General features: G+C 54.8%; 1 protein-coding gene across 2 annotated transcripts in view; it reads left to right on the top strand.

Annotated features, from left to right (window-relative positions):
* The first annotated feature begins 5,748 nt into the window (after positions 1 to 5,748).
* Inpp5a (inositol polyphosphate-5-phosphatase A) overlaps positions 5,749 to 22,999 on the top strand; it is a 229,349-nt gene continuing 212,098 nt past the window's right edge. The window contains exon 1 of one of the 2 annotated variants that reach the window (XM_042672306.1): positions 5,749 to 6,078. In XM_042672306.1, the coding sequence (XP_042528240.1) occupies positions 6,004 to 6,078 (75 nt within the window). In that variant the 5' untranslated portion in view covers positions 5,749 to 6,003. The remainder of the gene's footprint in view (positions 6,079 to 22,999) is intronic. The other variant, XM_042672307.1, reaches the window with a different exon arrangement.

Genomic DNA, 22,999 nt, shown 5'->3' with positions numbered 1-22,999 from the left:
TCTTTAGTGAACTTTGGTATGGTGTACATTATGGCTCAGAGGTTTTTCTCTCTCTGTGAGTGACCAGTTGACCCTGGCCCCACTTGCTGAGTAGACCCTTGTCACTGAATCGACCCGTGGTGGAAGTTACCATGCCTACTTTGGAATTCTCCATTCTGTCTCATGGATCTAGGTGTTTTTCCTTTTACACTTCACAGGCCCTAAACTGCAGCTTTGTGACCAATCTTTTTGTTTTTTCCCTTTCTTGGTGGTACTGAGGTTTGAACTCAGGGCCTCCTATTTGCAAAGCAGTGCTCTACCACGTGAGCCACCTCACCAACCTTTTTATTTGCTCTGCACACATACCTTTTTATTAGCATCAGCTAGTTGTACAGATGGCTTCATTTTGGCATGTCCGTATATGCGTATGACGGTCTTAGATCCGACTCCCTCCAACAGGTTTTAGTGTATGCTAATGGCTCAGAGAGGTTTCATCACGGTGTCTCTCAGCCTACACAGTCCCCAGTCATATGGGTCCCCTGGTTTCCCCATGCCCAGGCCCCCATTATCCAGCAGCTTTCCGTGAGCACTATCTTGGCACCTCAGTCACCGATCCAGTGCATTTTGGTATTGTTCACCACAACATCTGTTTTCCTCCCCCTCTTCTCTTCTATCTCCTCAAACAGAATAACAATCACAAACTACAAATTTATATATGTACAATACACATGTATGATCCTGTGTGTTCACATTTATTTTTATTCTTTAAGTCTAGCTTCGACATATGGAAGGAAAAAAACAACAACAAAAACACAGACATTGGAAGAGCTTTAGTGTGTCAGGACTTACATTATATCGCTGTGTCAAAGCGGTGTGGCTGGCATGATCGGAGTGCTCACCGTGGGACAGAGCAGGAGAGGGAGCAGCTGGAGCTGGAGTCTTGGAGTCAAGTTAGAAGGGTCATACTCTGCAGCAGTCTGTAGTTTCCCAGTGTCCCCTGGCCACAGTGTGACTTCTACAAGGACAAGATCCACAAGGTGGCACGCATGTGTACCGCCTGAAGCCCCTGCATGTTTCTTGCCTGCCTCACCGCAGGCCCAGCATAGAACCTTCTTCTGTGCAACACAGAGAACGCACCTCTTCAACATTTGTGGAGTGAATGCCCGTGGGCTAAGGCCTTAGGGGCCAATTTCTTCATCTGGTAGCCTCTGTTTTCTCATACACACTTCATACGACTCTTTGAGAAACAGAGGTGAGAATTGCAACCTCCTCATAGACCGCATCTGTGAGATGATAAACATTACTAAGCTGAATAATAAGGAAAAGTATCACAGTGACTCTGATAATACAGCTCTCCTCCTCTTGATGGGCTCCAGGCAGTGACAGGCATCCCAGAGCTGATGGATGGCACAATACTGGCCAAGGCAACAGAGAGCAGCCCCCACCGTGGGGAGAGGGCCGCGGCTCCCACGTCCCCTGCACGTAGCTGGGCCTATCTATAGGGAATGAACTTGAACAAGTCCCTTACTCTCAGTGTTTTCATATGTGGTGGAGTAGGGCTGCCCTGGCTGGCAGGAATATTGAAGGCTGGTTATTGAATGATTGAAATGCACTTTGCAACTATAAAGTGCTTTGCATATTTATGCTGGAGAATGACTATTAAATGGGACTGCGGGCATCCACGAGGAATCTGTGATGTAAAGCCTTCTGCCTCCTGACCGGTGGAGCCCTAAATAAATTGGAACTGTCTTGGACTAAGTGGCCCCGTGGTGCCTGGCGGCCACTCTGCTGCCCTTCCTGAAATCCTTGCGGCACAGTGCTGTCTCACAAAAGACTTGGGCCTAATTCCCTCCCGGAACTCCCAAGAGCACCTGGCTGGAGAGGCACAGGTGTCACAGAAGCAGCCCCGATGGGCCTGGGCTCTCCTGGGTGGGGGAACACTTCTCAACGCTACCTTAGCCCAGGCCACGCTGTGTATCCCCAGGATACACAGGGGAAGGAGCCTCCCTCCCACTTCCTTGTGACGATGAGAGTGGTCATATCCCCCACCCACACTGGGATGGCCCGGTGTGCACGTAATAAACACTCATGGAGCATGTCCCATGGCCACCTCCATGGGACAGGAGAGGCCTGCTCTCGGGCTGCCCCACTGGAGGCTGACAAGGAGACGCAGTCACCAGCAAGTGGGGTAAAAGTGCAAGTGCCCCAGATGCTGACCCTGTGACAGGTGACTGGCCCAGCTGATGAGTCAGGAGGTCACTCTGACGAAGAGAGCAGTGGAAGTCAACCAGGCGCACACAGGCCCTCCAGTGCAGAGGTAGCAAGATGCATGGGTGCATGGGGTGCTGCACCCAGTTTGAGATGCCTCTCCCCAGCCTCAGAGGCTGGCCTGGAGGAAGTGTGCCTGGAGGAGCAGAACCAGGGCCCCAGGACTTTGGTTGGGGCAGGAAGAGAAGCCAGCAGAGGAGGCTGGAAGGGTGGTCCTCACAAGGAGGCGAGAGTGGGCAGAGCAGGAATGTTGTGGACAGGAGAAAGCCTTGACTTGCTCCTGGAAGGAGTTCGGACACCAGCCGCATTGGGAGGCAAGCTGAGACCGGGCCTGGGGATCACCACTGTCCCAGCGGCAGTGGACGATGTTAGTGAGGCCTGGAAGAGTCTGGCACACAGCCTGCTGGGTGGAGACTCCAGCAGGCTTTTCAGAAGCAGAGAGACATGAGGAGTGGGGGCATAGGGCGAAGGAGAGTTGTATAGGCGTGAGTCACCCTCCTGCCGTGAGCTGAGGGCACCTAGAAGATGCAGAAGAGCTGCCAGAAGCGACAGGCCTGCAGGCGGGCAGGCCAATCTCGGGCTATAAACCACTCCTTGGTGAAGGACAAAGGTGCCCCAGGGTGGGTCCAGAGAGAGGGAAGGGGAAAGATCGCATCTTTGGGTGATGAGGGGGCATGTGTGGGAAGCTGAGGGTCAGTGTAGGCACCCTGAGACTCAGGGTACCATGGACATGGGAATGGGCTGTTCTGTAGTTTGTCTCTCGATCCGTTTTCTCTTACTTGGAGGCAGGCTCAGAGCAAATGGGCAGCCCAGGGAGTCTGACAGTCTTGGAGATCAGTCTGAAAGTGCAGGGGCCAGGGAGCAGAGAGGAGGGAAGGTCTGTTGGGGTGACTATGCTCCAGGAAGAGGCAAAGACAGGAAGCAGAGGCATGGACACACATGTTTGTGTGGGCATCTGCACATGCCGAGCATGTGTGTGTTGGGGGTGGTTGCTGATGGAGGCCATGAGGTCTTGTAACAAGAGCTTGCAGGAGGGCCTCGAGAACGGTGCGGTGCTTGCGCCCAGGTGTGATGTGATGACTGATGACAAGAAGACCGAGGCTGTGACAGGGCAGGGGTGAGGCATCGGAGCCATCCATTTGGGTACTAGAGGCATAGGACCCGTGGGCAGGAGGTCTGTGCTGCTGGACGGTACTCAGGACGACCGGAGGAGCCACTCAAAGAAAGGCAGTCTGCTGCTCGGGAACTGTGTGAAGTCAGGAGCCCAGGGAGACCAGGGGATGCCACCCCACCTTGGCCTCCAGCACGGGGTGGGGGGGAGGGGTATTGAGGGAGATGGCCTGGAGGAAGGAGGGCAGGTGTGAAACAGATTCGGGAAAACCTGCCGCCCCGACTTGGTTTTTATTAAGGACATGCTTGGTAGTGCTGATTTTGTTAAAAAGCAAAATCAGAGGCCACATGTGAATACCACAGACTGGCTGGGGGTGGGGAGGCTTAGGCAACGGCCAGAAGCCCAAGGCCAGCTCCGGCCAGGGTGGTCAGGGTGGGGGCTCCTGGGACTTGACGCGTGGACATAGAGCAGGGAGGTGCACACCTGAACTATCCGGAGTCTCCTACGAAGGCGGGGACCCTGCTGGACCGGGGCCGCCTTACGACGGTGCTGAACCGTCCGGGCCTTGGGACGGGCTCTCGCTCCCGACACGCCACCACGGCGGCCCGGCTTACAGCTGTGAATTTTGAACAATTCGGCCCGCATGGACGTGCCCAGAGTGGAGTCGCCGTGGATGGCAAACCAGAGGATTTGGGTGCCATCAGAAGTGGTCCACGACAGCAGGAGCCCTGGGGCCTCGGCGCCCAGGCCTCCCGCCGGGCCTGCCCAGCCCCGTCCACAGCCAGAGGCCGGCGGGCTGTCGGCTGCGCTCACCCCGCGTCCGCCTGCGCCTCTCGGGGGGACCCCGGCCTCTGGGGGGCCCCGGGGGAGCCGGGTGGCTAGAGCCTTCCGCAGCCTGGGCAGCCTGGTGCAGCGGCGCGGCGCGGGGCTCACGTCAGGTGCGGCGCGAACCACTGCTGGAGCCTCGGGCAGCACGAGGCCCGCAGGGCGCGGGGTGGCGCGGGGCGGCCTCGGGCAGCACGAGGCCCGCAGGGCGCGGGGTGGCGCGGGGCGGCCTCGGGCAGCACGAGGCCCGCAGGGCGCGGGGCGGCCTCGGGCAGCACGAGTTCCGCAGGGCGCGGGGCGGCGCAGCACGAGGCCCGCAGGGCGCGGGGCGGGGGGGGGGGCGCGGGGCGGCCTCGGGCAGCACGAGGCCCGCAGGGCGCGGGGCGGGGGGGGGGGCGCGGGGCGGCGCAGTACGAGGCCCGCAGGGCGCAGGGCGGGGGGGGGGGCGCGGGGCGGCCTCGGGCAGCACGAGGCCCGCAGGGCGCGGGGCGGGGGGGGGGCGCGGGGCGGGGGGGGGGGGCGCGGGGCGGGGGGGGGGGGCGCGGGGCGGGGGGGGGGCGCGGGGCGGGGGGGGGGCGCGGGGCGGGGGGGGGGCGCGGGGCGGGGGGGGGGCGCGGGGCGGGGCGGCCTCGGGCAGCACGAGGCCCGCAGGGCGCGGGGCGGGGGGGGGGCGCGGGGCGGCGCAGTACGAGGCCCGCAGGGCGCAGGGCGGGGGGGGGGCGCGGGGCGGCCTCGGGCAGCACGAGGCCCGCAGGGCGCGGGGCAGCACGAGGCCCGCACGGCGCCGGGCGGCGCGGGGCGGGGGGCGGCCTCGGGCCCGCACGGCGCGGGGCGGGCTTTCCTCTTGCACTCGGCCCCACAGCCCGCTCGGGTAAGTCAAGTCACGCATCGGGAACGTGCTAGGAAGCGGCAAAATCCCATCCCCGGGAAGGGGCCGGGGTACGCTCGAGGACCGTCCCCGGGCCGTGCGGCCCCGCTCCGCCCCCGACGCCCGGCCCGCTGGGAGGCTCGGGAGTCCCGGAGCCCGCGGGAGCAGCGAGCGCACGGCCCCTTTAAGAGGCGCCGTCCGAGCCAGGTCCTGACGTCACGGGAGGGCGGAGGGTGGCGTCGGCGCGCGGCGGCCGAGGGCGGAGGTCTGACTGACAGAAGCGCGGCCCTGGAGCGGCCCCTCCCGGCCTCAGGCCCCGCCCCTCCAGCAGGCCCCGCCCCGCCCCGCCCCGGCTCAGTGCGGCCCACAAGCTGTGCTCCGCCCGGCCCGCTGGTTCCACGCAGGCCCCGCTCCTTCCTCAGGTCCCGCCCCGCCGGGGCTCGGCCTCTGCCCGCAGGCCCCGCCCTCCAACAGGCGGGCTCGAGCCGGTGGAGCCAGCCGCGCAGTCGGCTCCGCGCAGGCCCCGCCCCGCCCCGCCCCTCCCCCAGTCCCCGCCCCTTCCAGCCTGGGCCCCGGCCCCGGCCCCAGCGCAGCCCGGGGCCACGCCCTTCCCCGGAGCCCCGCCCCGAGGCCCGCCCCCGAGGGCGGGGCCTGCCCGAGCCCGAGTCGGCGGCGGCTGCTGTGGGAACTTTCCCGGCGGGTCTAATGGCTGCGCGCGGGCCGCTGTGAGGCGCGGCGGCGAGCGGGCGCGGGGCCGCGGAGCAGCGACGAGCGAGCGAGCGCGAGGCCGGAGCCCCGGCCAGGCCCGGCCCGACCCGCCGAGCCCGCGATGCGTCCCGGGGCCGCCCCCCGGCGCAGCTGACGCCCCGCGGCCCCGCGAGACCCCGGCCCCGCCGGGCCCGCAGGAAGCGGCCGCCGCCGCCCGGCCCAGCGCCCGCGCCGCCCGGGCACCATGGCGGGGAAGGCGGCCGCCCCGGGCACCGCGGTCCTGCTGGTCACGGCCAACGTGGGCTCGCTCTTCGACGACGTAAGTGCCGCGCCGTCGGCCGGGAGGCTGCGCGCCGGGCCGAGCCCCGGGCGGCCGGGCCGGGACGCCGCGCCCGCCGCCCCTCCGCGTCCGGCCCGCCGCCCGCCGCCCGCCGGGACCCCGGCCCAGCCTGCCGGCCTCCGGGCCGGGCCCCGCCGCCCTCACCCTCCGCGGGGCCGGCCCGACCCTCCAGCTTGAACCCCGGGCTGTCCCCGCTGACCCCTCCCCAGCCCAAGCCCGGATGCTGGGCCCCCAGCTCCATCCCTCATTACGAGTCCTGAACCCTGGCCTCAAACCTCCCTGTCTGACCCCAAACCTGACCCTGGGACCCCCGACTCCCAACCCTGGCTCATCCCGACCACCTGTCCTCATCCCCCAACCCGAGATCTGACTCCAACTCCAGCCTTCAGATGTTGCTCCCTTGGCCTTCTAATCCAGTGTATCTTCTTGACTCTGAACCTTGACTTTCCACCTCAAACCTCTTTGCCCTGACCCCGGCCCTGGGCTCTTGGGCCGAGAACGCTGGCCCCAAACCGTTCCCTGCCCCGGACCTCTCTCCCTGTGTTGCTTATCCATCCTGAGCCGTAGCCACGCCTCGCCCCTGCCTCTGGGTGCCCGAGGTGTAGGACGCCATCATTTTGCCCAGAAATGGGATGCCGACTGCCTAAGGCCTCTTCCTCCCAGGGCTGCCCTCACTGGTCTCTGGTCCCACCTAGGAAACCCCCAGGGGCAAGTGTTGGGGGGGGTGCCCTCCTTGGGTGCAGAAGGGAGCTGAGGGGGCACTGGGAACTTCCCAGAGCAGGCTGAGGCTGACCTAGTTCAGCGTTGGAGCCATGGTGCCACCCCGCTGTTGGTACTTAAACTGCCAACCCAAATAAAGCAGAATGTGGCTCCAAGTGGCATGCTTGTTTAAGAAGAAAGAGTAATGTCACAGATGGAGCTGTGGGGCCACGTACTTCCTTTCCTCTCTTCTCTAGGTGAACAGTTGGGGCAATGCCAGGGCTGGAGGTGTGTGCTGCCCATACCAGATACCAGCCTGATACAGACTTCAGGGAGGAGGGTCATTAAGCTTGGGAGAGGCTTCATTAAGCTGAGTTCACACATTAGGTGTGAGTAAAAGGCAGACACTGTCATGGTGTGCTGTTTATGTAGCTTCCAGGCCCTGCCTGCTGTTGCGCAGACTTTGTCACGAACACACCTTGGTGTAGTTTCACATGGGTCATGCTTTACAACAGCCTGTATATTTAGCCTTCTATTCTAGGCCTTCCAGTAACATGCCACTGTAACATGGTTGTGTTCAGATGATTCAGATCCGTTAGCTGTGGCTTCAAAGCCTCAGAAATGTCAGGAAAATTAGGCATGGTGGAGCATTTTAGGCTCAAAGGGAAAAGAATTTTGCTGTGCAAACATTCTTTCCAGAAATCTTTGATTCTGAGTTGTAGGCTTTGTTGTATTTTAACTGTATACATATATTTCTCTCCAATGGTGTTAAAATGGATAATTTACTTTTCTTAGTTTTTATTTTTCTTACTATCAGGATGGAATTCTGCACTATGTTTGCATCTTCACGTTGCTTTTGTTTTGGTAAACAACATATGAACCCCACAGGGTGACGAGATTCAGGCTGAGTGGAGAAGCACTGGCCCACTCCACAGCGTGGAGCTTGGCCGAGGGCTAGGCAGTGCCCTTCACACTGGCATTCTTGAGCCTCTTTCTTCTGCTGGTGTTTGGGTTATGGAGCTTGTGGGGTAGAAGCCTGAGTGGGCAAAGCAGTGAATTCTTCAGTGACGGAGACTTTAATTCCTTGGTTTCTTGTGGATGTCAGAAAGCCCGGTTGTGCCTCTATTTGCCTTGGTGTGGCAGGAACCCATGCTGCATGCGTACCTTCCGACCTGTTCCACTGAGAAGGGACTTTCTACTGTGGATGTGTAAGTTCTGCTCTGCTCAGGGCCTCCAGCTGCTTCTTAGGGAGTCCGGTTCCACAGGAGGAAGGTGTCCACTTTGAAATGGACAAGACAGTTGGGAAGGACATTTTTCCTTTTATGCAGAAGTAATAGGTGTTTTTTTTTTATTGTGAAAATACTGTACAGAGGGGTTACAATTACATGGGCAAGATAATGAGTACATTTCTTATCAAGCATTGTAGCCTCCTCTTCTGTTTCCCCTTCCCATCCCATCCTTCACCTGCTCCCCCCCCCCCCCCCCCAAGGTGGTTTGTTTTTGTGTTTGCAGTTTTGAAAGTCTCAATTCATAAACTTCCTCCTTCTCCCCACGTAGTGGTGACCCCTCTTAAATGCTACGTTACGGGTTTTGTGGGGGTGCTCAGGATTGAACCCAGGGCCTTGCCCTTGCCTACACTTGGCCACTGAGTTTTACCTAGCCTGTGTCTGTCAATTTGAATTATGCCGGGAACACTGGAACATCTTGTTCCCTTGCTCTTCTCTCATCAGCACTCCTGACATCCTTGTGTCCAGAAAGGATGGCTGGGCTGCGGTTACCCAGCCTTCCTGCTGAGGGCCTTCATGTTGTCTGGAGCCCTTGGACTTGGCAGTGTTGCTGCAGGTGCATCCCAGGGCATCTGTCCATAGACTTTATCTCAGGATCTTATTCTGGAAGATCCTTAAGAGATATGTATGTATGTAATTATTTATTTGCTGGCCCTGGGCCTTGAACTCAGGGCCTTGAGCTCACTCAAGGCTAGCACTCTACCACTTGGGCCACAGCTCCTTATGGGAGATAAGAGTCCCTTGGACTTTCCTGCTTGGGCTAGTTTAGAGTCATGATCCTCAGATCTGAGCCTCCCACATAGCTAGGATTACAGGTATGAGCCACAGGTACCCAGTGTGGTTTTTAATAGTACTGGAACTTGAACTCAGAACCTTGCTTGGCTTACTTTTCAGTTGGTGCTCTACCATTGGAGCTACATGTTCAGCAGGAACCATGTATTTATTTATTTATTTCTGACCGACTGTTTTGGAGATGGAGTCTCTTAGATTTTTTTGTTTCTTCTGCCTGAACGGATTTTGAATGGCAGTCTTTGTATCCCAGCCTCCCGAGTCTCTAGGATTATAGAAATGCACCCTCAGTGCCTGGTAAGAGTTGTTGATGTAGGTTGTGACTACTAGTATTCACCAGAGTTAGAAGTTGGAACTGTAGCTGTCAAGCACAGAGCCCACAGCCTGTGCTACTGCCTCACTCTGCTCCCTGAGTGAGGCCACACTGAGGCCCTCTGTCCTAGTTGGTGATCCTTCCAAACCTTCAGGGATGTTCCCCAGGCCAGACCCCTAGACACCCCATGTGACCAGGGGCACTTGTGACTTTCCAGTGAATGGTCATGATTGCCAGACTACTTACAGCTCCTTCACTTGGACTCGTGCTGTCACTGCCACTGGCCTAAGGCGGCCACTGGCCTAGGGTGGCCAGGGGCCTGTCCCTGTCTGCTGGCTGTGGCTGGTGTTTTGACCACTGGTTTCTAATTCTTGGTTCCTTGAACTTTTACTAGAAGTGACTTGAGCAGATAAATGTGTGCAGGCCAGCTTTAGAGCCTGACCTCACCCTTGCATGTCAGGCTGTTTGGCCCTTAGTCCTGCTGTATATTCAGAGCAAGGTACCATTTGCTTAGTCACCTCTCCAGCAACCCTTTGCAGGCAGACCTGGGATTTCAGAATCGAAGTATGGGTTCCTCATAGCAGGAACTGAGGCTTATGGTCAGCAGATGTCCATGAGCTGTGGGATAGAGGGAGGCAAGTCAGAGCTGCTGGGGTCGGGGTGGACTCTGGGCAGGTGCCTTGGCCCTCTTCCGTCTCCTTCCTGCAGTGCTGGTTTTGCCCTGTTTACAAGATTCTCCCTATCAGTGTGGAAGGCGCTGTGGTTTGTGAGACCATGAAACCCTTGGCCTTTGGTTCTCCAGCTTCTGCAGGCCTGATCTCTCAAACAGTGTCTGCTTTCCCCTTACCAGGCGTTGTCCCACACTCCTTCGCTCCTGCCAGGGTCATGTAAGTTCTACAACACTCATGGTACAAGGTGGCTCTGTGTATAAGTGTGCCACCCCTCCCCACTTGGAACTCCAGCCAGCCCCACTGCCAGTGGCTTTCCATCTCCATGGGCTTGCTTGTAAATGTGGACCCACTCATGTATGCCTTGTGTCTGTCAGAGCTCGTCTGTCCGTCCATGTGTCTGTGTGTGTCAGTGCCACACTCCTCAGTCATGAGATGGGCCACACTTTGTCCAGACATGGCTTGATGGGCATTTGGGCTGGCTTTGCGTTTTGGCTGTTGTGAATATCGGCATTCAAGGTCTTTTGGATGTGTGTTTTCAGCTGTGTGCCTCATGCTGGAGCTTCGAGGTCTCCTAGTAAGTAACCTCTGGAGGAGCCACCGGCCTGCCTCCGTATGGCCAAGCCTCTTACATTCCCACCAGCTGTGCCCATTTTCTGCCCATCTTCCCCAGCAGAGCAGTCCTTGCTTCAGCTCTGAAGGAGACTTGGGGTGTGAGCATTATGGTCAGTTGCCTGAGCCTGTCTCCTGGGATGGTGGGATCAAGTGAGGCAGTGTTTCAAGCCCACTGCAGTGCTGGTCAGCTGTCTGCTTCAGGAAACCATTTCTGGTTTGTGTACATACATTATTTCATGGTGGTCTTTGTTGTCGTTTAGAATTTTGTAGTACCCTCGAAAGACATTTGTTTCCATGCTGTGCCTGCCCCTTCCCTCTGACGTCAGGTCATGCTCTGTGCTGTTGTGGGTAGGCTTTGGGGCTCAGTGTACCTTGTTGTGGTGGAAAGGTCCCCCACTTAAGCCGCTGGAGTCTGAGGGTGGTTTGAAATATGAAATGTTTCCTCAGTGTTTGTTGAAGCCAGTGCCAAGGGCAGAGCTGTTGGCCTCTCAGTGAGAATGCTCACTCTCCGCGTGTCTGTGTCTGCGCCATCCATTCAGAGTCCAGCTGTCTCCTGCAGGGTTTCATGAGAAGCCCATTCTGTGGGCAGGTTTTGGGCCTGTGCTGCCTCAGGCTGACTTCGCCAGGAGGAGCCTGTGCCGAGGGCGTGTCTGTGGGCTTGTGGGAGCTTGGGATAGGTGGGGCTCTGCTCCTGGTGGGGAGTCTTTGAGCCATGAGTGAGACAGTGGGCGTGGTTAAGTCAGTAGAGGGGTGTGGCAGGTTTTCCTGAGACAGGCTGCTTGAGAGACAGCTCAGGGAGCAGACCCCTGTTGGGATGTGGTTTCTGTCCCAGAATGGCCTGGGCTGCATCAGGTTTTTGTGCTCAGCCATGCTGAGGCTGGCATGCCTTGATGGAGGTTGACATAGCACCCGCGCAGTGCAGCTTCTGCAGTTCTTCCTTCCTTCCTTCCTTCCTTCCTTCCTTCCTTCCTTCCTTCCTTCCTTCCTTCCTTCCTTCCTTCTATCTTTCCTTCCTTCCTTCCCTCCCTCCCTCCCTCCCTCCTTCCCCCCCACCCTTTCTTTCTTTCTTTTTTGGTGTCAGTCCTGGGTCTTGAACTCAGGGCCTGGGTGCTGTCTCTGAGTTCTTTTTGCTCAAGGCTAGTGCTCTACCATTTGAGCTATAGCTCCACTTCTGGCTTTTTGGAGGTTAATTGGAGATAAGAGTCTCATGGACCTTTCTGCCTGGACTTGCTTTGAACTGTGATCATCAGATCTCAGCCTCTTGAGTAACTAGAATTACAGGCGTGAGCCACCAGCACCTGGCTCTCAATTTCAGTTTTAGTAGAAAGGAGTTCTCTTGAAGTGGACACGGTGTGAAAGAATGGCCCCTGGGACTCCTTATGTCATAGGGGAGAAACTGTGTGGGCAGCACTCGGCATGTAGCCTTCTCTTGTCCATTTGCACCCTGACCCAGTTTCCTTGCTGAGTTTTCCCCTTCTCCATCCACACCCAGACCCTGTCTCCACAAGGAGTCTGTGCACTCCGACCCTGGTCTCCATGAGGAGCCTGTGCTCTCTGCCCCTGGTCTTCATGCTGCCTCTCTCCCTCGGTGTCTTCATACCAGGCCTCAGTTCCCTTGGTGCGGCTGGCTGGCCTCATATGCACTGGACCTTCTAGCTGTCACTCAGCCTGCCTTTTCTTCTCAGGTTTCTGGCTGGTTTTCTTGTCTTCCTGTCTGGGCCTTGGATGTGGTCCTGGGAGCACCACTGTTTCACTCCCACGGGGTCAGGTACTGCTTGAGTAGGCGGACTTGGTTCTAACTCTACAGCCAGACCTGGGCAGAATTTGGACTTGGCTTTGGTTTCAAGGCTCTATCATGTGGCTCAGCCTTGGTCCCTCATGTGCATACCTCCCCAGGCCCTCTGCATAGTTCTTCCCTGTTCTAGGAGCCAGTGGAGATTTAGAAACAGAAAATGTAGCTGTGGCTCAGTGGAGGCCAGGGGCCTCCACTTCAGGTCTGTGTGGACCCTGGTGTCTGCTCTGCCACTTACCGCACATGTGACCTTGGACTGAGCTCAGCCTGTTGATATGTCAGTAAGTAGAAATCACACCTGAAAAGCTGGTTAAGGAAGCCGGGCCCTGGTTACACATGCCTGTAATTTGAGGATGATGGTTCGAAGCCAGCCTGGCCAGGGAAGTCTGTTAGACTTTTTTCCAATTAATCACCAAAAAGCTGGAAGTGGAGCTGTAGCTCAAGTTCTAGTGCATTAGCCATAAGCAAAAAATGCTCAGGGACCGCACCCAACCCCTGAGTTTAAGCCCCAGTACTGGCATGATAAAAAGCATAGAGAGCTGGGTGCCAGTACCTCACGCCTGTAATCCTAGCTACTCAGGAGGCTGAGATCTGAGGATTACAGTTCAAAGCCAGCCCAGGCAGGAAAGTCTGTGAGACTCTTATCTCCAATAAACAACTCAGAAAACCGGAAGTGGCACTGTGGCTCAAGTGGTAGAGTGCTAGCCTTGAGCCGAAGAGCTGAGGGACAGCGCCCAGGCCCAGAGTTCATGCCCCATGACCAACCCCCCCAAAAAAAAAGGATAGAGAAGAAGGTAATGGATGTCACCGCGCCTTTAGTCTGTGCTGCCAGCAGCTGAGAAGTGTGAGTGTACTCAGTCAGGTGTGTTCCCCAAGAGCCTGTCCCATCCTTTTATTCCCAAGCAGGGAGCTTGGCTGTGGGCCTTCTGGGGCAGCCGCTTGCCTTCATTCCATCTCCAAGTTGCAGAGCAGCACACTAGCAGCTTGGATGGCTAGCCAGCTGTTCAGTGAGGCTGAACGCATGTGGCTAATGGTCATGGCCTTCCGTGCAGCCTGGCACCGCTCCCAGAGGAGCCTCATCCCCTGCAGTGTGGCCAGCTTGCTGCCTTACCCACTGTGCACAGGGCTCTGAGGAAGCTTGGAAGCCTATTCTTTCTGATCCCTCATCCCTTCCCAGTGCCTGTACCTGGACACACCTGATTTCCATGTCTGTGTGCTCTGGACTCTTCCAGATCACTTGCCTAGGCAGCCGTGTTCACCCATCCATCCGGGGCCAGGCCCTATTCCTCTCAGGACACCGTGCTGCCGCCATCATTGCCTTACCACTGGGAAGCAATTTCAGGCTGTTTTGGGATGTCTTACTACAATACAGGTGTGTTGGCCTTCGACAGCACATGGGAGTGGGGAGAGGCAGCGTGTCCTTCTTTGAGGTTCTACTTGAGTGGTACACAGTGGGGATGGAGCAGTCCTGGCAGTTCCTACCTGTTCCCGTCACTTCTGTCAGGATGAAGTAGGAGCTGGGTACTGGTGTTCAAGTTAGCCAGACACAAGAGGTAAATTGCCCTTGCTAGAGAACATTGGTGTTGGCTGTGCTTACAGCTAGCACACACCTAAGGGGAAGTGTGTTAGATGTACACTTGGTGGGCAGTACAAAGACCTTTGGGTTCCTTGACTATAGATTGTTTTTTTCTTTTCACTTTTAACAGTTTCATTGAGTGTAGCTATATAGTTTGATGATTTTTAGAAAATATTACAGTTGTGCATGTTTGTGATGCTTTCCACTTAGTTCTTTTTTTTTTTTTTTGTCGGTCGTGGGGCTTGAACTCTGGGCCTCGGCGCTATCCCTCAGCTCTTCAGCTCAAGGCTAGCACTCTATCACTTGAGCTACAGCGCCACTTCCGTTTTTCTGGTGGTTTATTGGAGATAAGAGTTTCACGGACTTTCTTGCCCGGGCTGGCTTTGAACTGTGATCCTCAGATCTCAGCCTCCTGAGTAGCTAGGGCTATAGGCGTGAGCCACCAGCGCCCGGCTTTCCACTTAGTTCTTGTAGCATGCAAGAACTTACTTCTTGTGATGCTTTCCACTTAGTTCTTGTAGCCCCCTGCCCCAGCCCCACTCCTGTCAGATTCTGCCCTTGCTGAAGATTTTGTGTCACTGACTCCTGTGCTGTGTGGTTTTGTATGTGTGTCTTCTCTCACAGAGCACAGTACGGTGGTCTTGAGGCTCATCCGTGCTTTCCTGTGTGCCTGCCTGGCCTGGGGATGTGCCGTCTTCCAGTAGCTCGGCTTTCGGGAGTTTTGGGAGTGTGCGATATGAATGTGTTGATGCGAGTGCTCACTTTTCAGGGCTAATCGTGTGATCAGTGTATAGCTGCTTTTTTTTTTTTTTTCTTTCTGAGAACTGACTAGTGTGTTCCACAGGCCTTACATACTTTCTTATTCTTCCAGTAGCCAGTGGGGTTCAGCTCCTCTGTGCTGCACAGCCCCTGTCAGGGTCTTATTTGATGATGGGGGGCGTGTTGGGGTGCATCTACATTTCCTTGTGGTTTAGTGTGTGTCTGCCTTCTGCTTCTAGATAACATATAACCCTCAGGTTTGTTCCTTTGCCATGTTGGTAATGGTTTTTGGAAAACTGGCTGTTGTCCTTCTTATCCTCGTCCCCTCCACCCCGTGCCCCAGCAGGGACCCTGCTGGCCCCATCTGCTTGGGCAGACAGCAGGTGTCATCCTTGAGCACTGTTAGGGAGATGAAGTAGGAGCAAGAATTGGTGTGTATTCTGGAGTAACAGCTGGAAGACCAAGGAAGGGGGGAGCTTCTGGGTTATTCTAGGACCCTATAGGAGATGCTTGGCTCTGCATGAGTTGTGTGAAGGGTGAGATGGTGTGTCTCTTTCATAGGATAGATAGAACCCAGCCACAAGGACCATAGCGTCAGTCAGGCCCAAGTTATTAACACAGGTTATTGTAGGGAGTAAGTCTAGAGTGATACACAGTGCTGTAGAATACTTGAGGTTACCCTTGAGTTAGTAACATACATTAGGAGTTAGTGAGGACAGTTTAATTTATTAACAGAAATTGGAAGACTCTGTATCAGCCTCTGTTAGTAACATGCAAAGGGCACACAGAATCAGCCCCCACTAACTAGGGGGGTACACAGGACCAGCCCCTAGTAATGCGCATTAGGGTACACAGGACCAGCCCTAGTAACACACATTAGGGCACACAGGACCAGCCCCTAGTAATGCGCATTAGGGCACACAGGACCAGCCCTAGTAACACACATTAGGGCACACAGGACCAGCCCTAGTAACACACATTAGGGCACACAGGACCAGCCCTAGTAACACACATTAGGGCACACAGGACCAGCCCTAGTAACACACATTAGGGCACACAGGACCAGCCCTAGTAACGCACATTAGGGCACACAGGACCAGCCTCTAGTAACACACATTAGGGTACATAGGACCAGCCCTATTAACACACATTAGGGTACGCAGGGTCAGCTTCCACAGTCATTAATGCACACTCAAGCACCTGAGCAGCCATTCCTCGTTAGTGTATGGAAAGGCCTCCTGAGAACTGGACTGCAAAGCCTCCTGCAGAGGTGAGGGCCAAGAGGTTCTCTGTCTGGTGCAACCCTTGTCGCACCAGGCTTGGCCAGTGTCCCTGTCTCCTGACTCCGGCTCTCCTGGGGGTGTGGGCGCATGTGTGTGTACACCCATGTGCAAGCCTGGGAAGAACCTTGTGGCTCTGGCTCTGTGGACTGTCACTGTGCTGTCTGTGGGATTGCGGTTATGCCTGAGTTGAGCTGCATCGCGTCAGTGGGGGCGCCTGTGGAAGTGGGGAGTGCCACCGAGCTGGTTCTGGGTGGGCAGCGGTGTCCACAGAGCAGGGGAAATACCTGGCCCTAGAGGGAGGGCCTGGGCCTCCTCCGTAGGCCTTTGGGTTGTCCTGGCCTGGGCCTGCTGGCTGAAAGACGACCACCAGGCAGGGGCCTGGGGCCATTTTCCAGTGGCTCAACTGGCCACCCTCTCGCCCGGGCCTGGGAAGGAGCGGGGAGCCCACTCCCTCACGGGAAGTGCCTGCCACTGGCTGCCTTTCCCTAACCATTGGCTGGCTCTGTGAGGTGTGAGGGTGGGGCGGGGCGGGGGCGCCTGTGGCCCCCATATAACGCACGCACGCACGCACGCACGCGTGTGGCGCTGAGAGGCGCCCAGGAGTGTGTGCAGGAGGGAAAGGCCTCCCCAACCCCCCACTCCGTGCCAGCGCCTGCAGAGCCGGGGGTTGTGTGGGTGTCTGGCCGCAGAGCTCTGCCAGCGGGCTGCAGTGGGCACTTGCTGGTTCAGCGTAGCTGTGTGTGACTTAGGGTCATTTGGGGCTACTTTCAGAGGGGCTTACTCTGTTGTCCCAGTAGGGTGCGGGTCTGAGGCGACGTCTCGTTTTGCTCTATCATGGAGAGTGTGTCAGGTCTGTTATCACTTCCTGTTTTGCTCTGACGACCTCATTGCCCTCACTGCTGCAGTCAGTGCCTACTGTGTGAACTGTCCGGGGCTAGTGTTGGGGGGACAGGGGTGAACCATGGCAACTGGCTAGCAAGGAAACAGAGCAGCACCTTGGTGGCACACATAGGTTGGGACCTTCTCATGGCATCAGGGGCTTCTGTGGAGGAGCCTCAGTATCCCCTCACGTCAGTGTGCCAAGGCCCTCGTGCCAAGGGGGCTCCTCCGTCTCTCAGGGGCAGGGGTGGGCTGAGGCCAGAGGCTCACTTGTGAGGACAGTGTCTCTTGCAGTCTTGGCTCCATGTTCACTGGGAGTCACCAGGGCCAGGACAGGCCTTCGCAGAGGCCTCATGGGTGTCTGCTGGGAAGGCTAGGGGAGCCTGGCTCCCGTCTTTTGGATTGGGGAGTGACTACCTCATGCGCCATGCTTTTCCCCAGGTCCTTGCTCCTGGTGGGCATCTACGTGTGGAGCTCAGGGAATGCTTAGAGTTCTTAGGAGGGAAGGAGGGTGAGGGGACGGGGAGGGGGTATGGGGGGCACGTGTGTACTTCCTTCATGAGGAGGAGTAGTTTTTCAGGTGCTTATTGGGTATTTGTTTTCTTTGAAGATTCAAAGTGATGACACATTTACTTTGTTTTCTATTGTTGAGTTATAAGAATTCTTCTCGTATTGTGGGTGCTACTGCATTCTTACCTGACATGATTTGCAAATACTCTGTGCAGTGTTAATTTCTTTTAAAAGCACTTTTTATCACCTTTAAGTAGCTGTACAAAGGAGCTGCCGTTTGGCAGAGCAGTTTATGAATATGGTGCGTCTGCATGAGTGTCACCCCTTTCAGCCTTCTCACCCAGCGCCCTACCTACCCCTTCCCTCCCTGTTTTTAATTTTTTATGATATGTATTGATTTTTTTGCCATTTAATTAAGCAGTTTATGAATGCAACACACCCTGATCTGTGTAACCCTTTGACAATTTTACTCCCTTTTGACCCACCCCTTCCTTTGTTTATTTTGTGATATGTACAATGAATTCTAGTCTGCATTCTTCATTTGTCTACTCCTTTCCCCTTTCACCCTCATTCATCTCCTCTTGTGAGTACACATTTCCTGGTGCTTATTTTGTTGGTCTTTGACTTAGTCTTTCTAAAGAATTATACTATTTGAGTTCTCCATAGAGTCTATTGTACTTCAGTTAATTCATTTGTAACGGCTTGCATACCACCCTGTGTGTTTACTTAGTAGATTTATAGGCACATTCTAGGTACTGTAAATGAGGGAAACTATGCAACTTTGTGTTTCTCTAGGTCTGGCTTACTTCACTTACTGTAATTTTTTCCAAGTCTTTCCTTTATCTTATGAATGGCGACAGTATTCATTGAAGCATAATTGTTAGATACGTCTGTCTGTTTTTCCTTTGGTTTCTTGTGCTTTGGGTGTCATATCCAAGAAACATATCCATATTTTCTTCTAGGACTTACCATTTTCATGTTTGTATCTCAGTCTTTAATGTACTTGGACATTAAAAAAAAAATAGTTACTATAAAGGTGATGTACGAAGGGGTTACAGTTACATCAGTCAGATAAAGAGAATGTTTCATGTTGGACAGTGTCACCCCTTCCCTCATTCTCCTTGGAAGTTCTTTGTTGTTGTTCTTGTTTTTTGTTCCAGTACTGAAGCTTCCTTTAGCTTTTTCAAATTCAAGGCTACTGCTCTACCACTTGAGTCACACTTCTATTTCTGGCTTTTGCTAGTTATTTGGAGATAAACTTTGTCTCTTGGGGCTGACTTCGAGCCCCCTATCTTCAGATTTTAGTCTCCTGAGTAGGTAGGATTACAGAAATGAGCCACCAGTGCCCAGTCGGAGTTAGTTTTTATGTATGGTGTAAGGTATGGGTCTGACGTCTTTCTTTTGCACATGGCTATCTGGCTATCCCAGGGCCATTTGTTGAAAAGACCATTATTCTCCAGTGGGTTGTCTTGCCACTCTTGTTGAAAATTAATTGACCAGAAATAGGTACATTTATTTCTGGACTGTTAATTCTGTTTCATTGGTCTAAATGTCCTTTTGCCAGTACCTTGAGGTCTTGATCACTGTAACTTTGTAGTAAGGCTTTCATACTGGGATTTCAACTTAGGGCGTAGGGCTTCCTAAGCAGGTACTCCATTCTATTAGGTTGTACTGTCAGGTTCTCTTTATTTTCTTTCACTGATGTTTTGTGATTTTTCAGTAAGTTTTAAATTTCTGTTAAATTCATTCCTAGTGTTTGTGCTTGTGATTATTATTATTATTATTTTTTTTTGTCGGTCGTGGGGCTTGAACTCTGGGCCTGGGCGTTGTCCCTCAGCTCTTCAGCTCAAGGCGAGCGCTCTACCACTTGAGCTACAGCGCCACTTCCGGTTTTCTGGTGGTTTATTGGAGATAGGAGTCTCACGGTCTCTCCTGCCCGGGCTGGCTTTGAACCGCGATCCTCAGACCTCAGCCTCCTGAGTAGCTATTGTGATTATTTTTTTCTTCTGAGTCTGCCTTGGTAGTTTTATCTTTCAGGAACCCTTGTGTCACTAATTGTGGCATTGGTTGGCACATGGTTGCTCACAGTACCCTGTGTGAGCGTGGCCTTTTCGTTTCCCTGCAGATGGAGATAATATCCTCTCCCATCCTGGAGTTTAGAAATTTGTCTTCTGGTTTTCTCTGTCAGTCAAATTACAGGTCAATTGTTTTGATCTTTGCAGAGAATCAGCTTTAGTTTCATTGATTTTTTTTTTTGGTTACTGTTTTCCTGTTCTTTGTGTTGGTTATGTTTAGAATTAAGTCACTTGGGAACCCTTCTTAAAAGTTCTGATCTTTGCTGCCATAGCTCTGGTAGAGGATTTCATTTCTTTGTCTTCACCTCAGTTTTTCTTGTGGCTCTTGGACACTGCCCCAGCGACCGTGCACTGCACAGGCTTATGTGGCTCACCCTCTGTGGCCATCCTAGCCATGGGTTTACTTTCCCACATGCCTTTTCCTCTGTGAACTTGCACCTATCAAGGAGAGCACTCACTGGAGATTTACTGACTTATTAATAGGTGCTAAGCAGTCTCTAGTCAGTCTTTAGCGGAATACTTTCATGTTACAGTGTCCTGCTGTACTGGCACGTCCCCAGAGTGTGAAAGAATGCCCTCCCCCCTGCCTGTGTCCCTGCCATTGATTTGCCACACATCAGAGATTTCTCTTGTTGACCACTGCCATTGAACTTGGGAAGAAAGTACCACTTGGACTAGTTTCCAGGAGGACTGTGCTTTCCATTTACCAGCATCTTGCCAGGTTGCCCCCTGAAGGCCTACAGTTCCCAACAATGTCTGTTCTGTCCATGCTCTCTGTGGGTATGGAAAGCAGAGACCAGGCCAACATGCATGGTGTGCGTGGGCTGTGTTTCTCCTACCTCTCCATTCCTGAAGATGACCTAGCTGTCAGCCCTGGTCCTTAGTGCAGCTGGACACTGATTTATCAAGAGCCCTCTTGGGACTAGAGGGAGCTGTGTCTTTGCCTGCATTCACTGCCTCAGTAGGTGAGTCTTAGCTGGCTTTGAGCAGGAGATTCACTTGAACTCAGTGGTGAGTTCAGCATTGGTAGTGATCTAACAATGTCCCCAACTTCTTTCCTGTTCCCAATGTTGTACTGATATAGACCTGTTTGTGTTTTCCTGTTGTTGCTGGTGCAGTTACTAGAAGGCCCTGAAGCTCAAGGCCAAAGCTCTGTCAGTCTGAGTTCCTTCTGGGTGGCCTTACCCAGCCTCATCGCTGAGCCTAGAAGAGCTGCCACTGCCCTGCAGGCACGTAGGGCCTCCCTTGCAGGAATGTGATCTCTTCTCTGCTAGGTTCAGCCTGTTCAGCAAGGCTGCGCCCGTCAATGCTGTCAGGCCTGCCAGTTACCTGAAGAACATTTAGAAAAAGTGTCTGTCTCTGGTGGTGAGTGCAGTGTCTTTGTGTAGGATGTTGGAGTGGTCAGTGGTCCCCCGGGGCTTTTCACTCCACCCCAATAGAACTATGAGCCAATTCTGTGGGGGAGCCCTAGCCATGGACGCTGTCTTTGAGGTGTGAATTACCCCTGCCACCCTGCTTTCCAGGGGTGGGAGAACAGTTGGGTATAGCCCGCTCTGAGCGTGCATGCTTTAGCTGGAAGACAATGGCAGGCGTCCTTATTGCTTACCATCCAGTAGTTTAAGCAGGACTCTCGAGCCAGGCTTGGCGGCCCAGTGAGGTAGAAGCTCGGACCCCATGTGCATGTGCCCCATTGCCAGGCAGAGGCCAGTGTAGCTGCTTCCCTTGCGTGGCTGTGTGGGTTATGGGCTGGAACAAGGGGAAATTGGACAGCACCTGGCCTCCCTTCTGGGGGTGGTGCATGTCCTGCTGTTGTGAACTCAGAGCCAGGAGCCAGAAGACGCTGTGCTGTTACCGTCTGCAGACCAACGCTCAGTAGTAGGAGGCAGCGTGGTCTCTCTTCCAGGACGCACAGTTGGGTTTGATTCTGGCTTGTCCCCGGAGCTGAGGAAGTGCATGGCCCCTGCTAACACCCCTGCCTCATCCAGGCCCAGGTGGCCTCCCTGCCTCTTCTTGAGCCTGTCCCCCAGGGACTGGCCTGCCTCTCACAGACCCCCCTGTCTCCCATGGCTTGCTGGAAAAGGCATTGGCTCCTCTGTCACAGGAGGGGCGCGGGGAAAGGCCCCAACGGATGGAGATACTGTCTTTGTAGTATGTTGCAAATCAGGTCTTTTCTTTCCTCACACTTTGACCAGAGATGTTGCTGGGCTGGTATCCTGGTAGTCCTGTGAGGACAGTTTGGACTCTTGACCAGACCTGGAGGGAGTTGCCTGGTATTTTGAGGCTTGGAGCTTTGATTGTTGAGCCAGAGAGAGGTGAGATGTAATGTCAGGAAGATGAGAGCATGTGAATCATACTCTTGTGTGTGTGGTCATCTCTTAGGCCTGTGGTCATCTCTAGGGTCTGTGGTCATCTCTCAGGTCTCTGGTCATCTCTCATGTCTGTGGTCAGCTCTCAGGTCCGTGGTTATCTCTAGGGTCTGCAGTCATCTCTCAGGACTGTGTTCATCCCTTAGGACCATGGTCAGCTCTCAGGTCCATGGTCATCTCTAGGGTCTGCAGTCATCTCTCAGGACTGTGTTCATCTCTCATGTCTGTGGTCATCTCTCAGGACCGTGGTCAGCTTTCAGGTCCATGGTCATCTCTCAGGACTGTGGTCATCTCTCAGGACTATGTTTATCTCTTGTGTCTGTGGTCATCTCTCAGGACCATGGTCATCTCTCAGGTCCATGGTCAGCTCTAAGTTCTGTGGTCAGCTCTCAGGTCCGTGGTCATCTCCAGGGTCTGCGGTCATCTCTCAGGACTATGGTCATCTCTCAGGTCCATGGTAAGCTCTCAGGTCATGGTCAGCTCTCAGGTCCATGTCAGCTCTCAGGTCCATGGTCAGCTCTCATATCTGTGTTCAGCTCTCAGGTCTGTGTTCAGCTCTCAGGTCTGTGGTCAGCTCTCAGGTCCATGGTCAGCTCTCAGGTCCATGGTCAGCTCTCAGGTCATGGTCAGCTCTCAGGTCATGGTCAGCTCTCATGTCTGTGGTCAGCTCTCATATCTGTGGTCATCTCTCAGGTCTGTGGTCAGCTCTCAGGCCCATGGTCAGCTCTCAGGCCTGTGGTCAGCTCTCAGATCTGTGGTCAGCTCTCAGATCTGTGGTCAGCTCTCAGGCCCGTGGTCAGCTCTCAGGTCTGTGGTCAGCTCTCAGGTCCGTGGTCAGCTCTCATGTCTGTGGTCATCTCTCAGATCTGTGGTCAGCTCTCAGATCTGTGGTCAGCTCTCAGGTCTAAGGTCAGCTCTCAGGCCTGTGGTCAGCTCTCAGATCTGTGGTCAGCTCTTAGATCTGTGGTCAGTTCTCAGGTCTGTGGTCAGTTCTCATGTCTATGGTCAGCTCTCATGTCTATGGTCAGCTCTCAGGTCCGTGGTCAGTTCTCAGGTCCATGGTCAGCTCTCATGTCTATGGTCAGCTCACAGGTCCATGTCAGCTCTCAGATATGTGGTCAGCTCTCAGGTCTGTGGTCATCTCTCAGGTCCATGGTCAGCTCTCAAATCTGTGGTCAGCTCTCAGGTCCATGGTCAGTTCTCAAGTCTATGGTCAGCTCTCAGGTCCATGGTCAGTTCTCAGGCCCATGGTCAGCTCTCAGGTCCATGGTCAGCTGTCAGATCTGTGGT

The sequence above is a fragment of the Dipodomys spectabilis genome, unplaced genomic scaffold, assembly GCF_019054845.1.
Source record: "Dipodomys spectabilis isolate Male_0828 unplaced genomic scaffold, ASM1905484v1 ptg000693l, whole genome shotgun sequence".
In the NCBI taxonomy this organism is placed as follows: Eukaryota; Metazoa; Chordata; class Mammalia; order Rodentia; family Heteromyidae; genus Dipodomys; species Dipodomys spectabilis.
The sequence above is the reverse complement of the archived record's forward strand: the minus strand, read 5'-3'. Positions and strand labels throughout refer to the sequence as shown.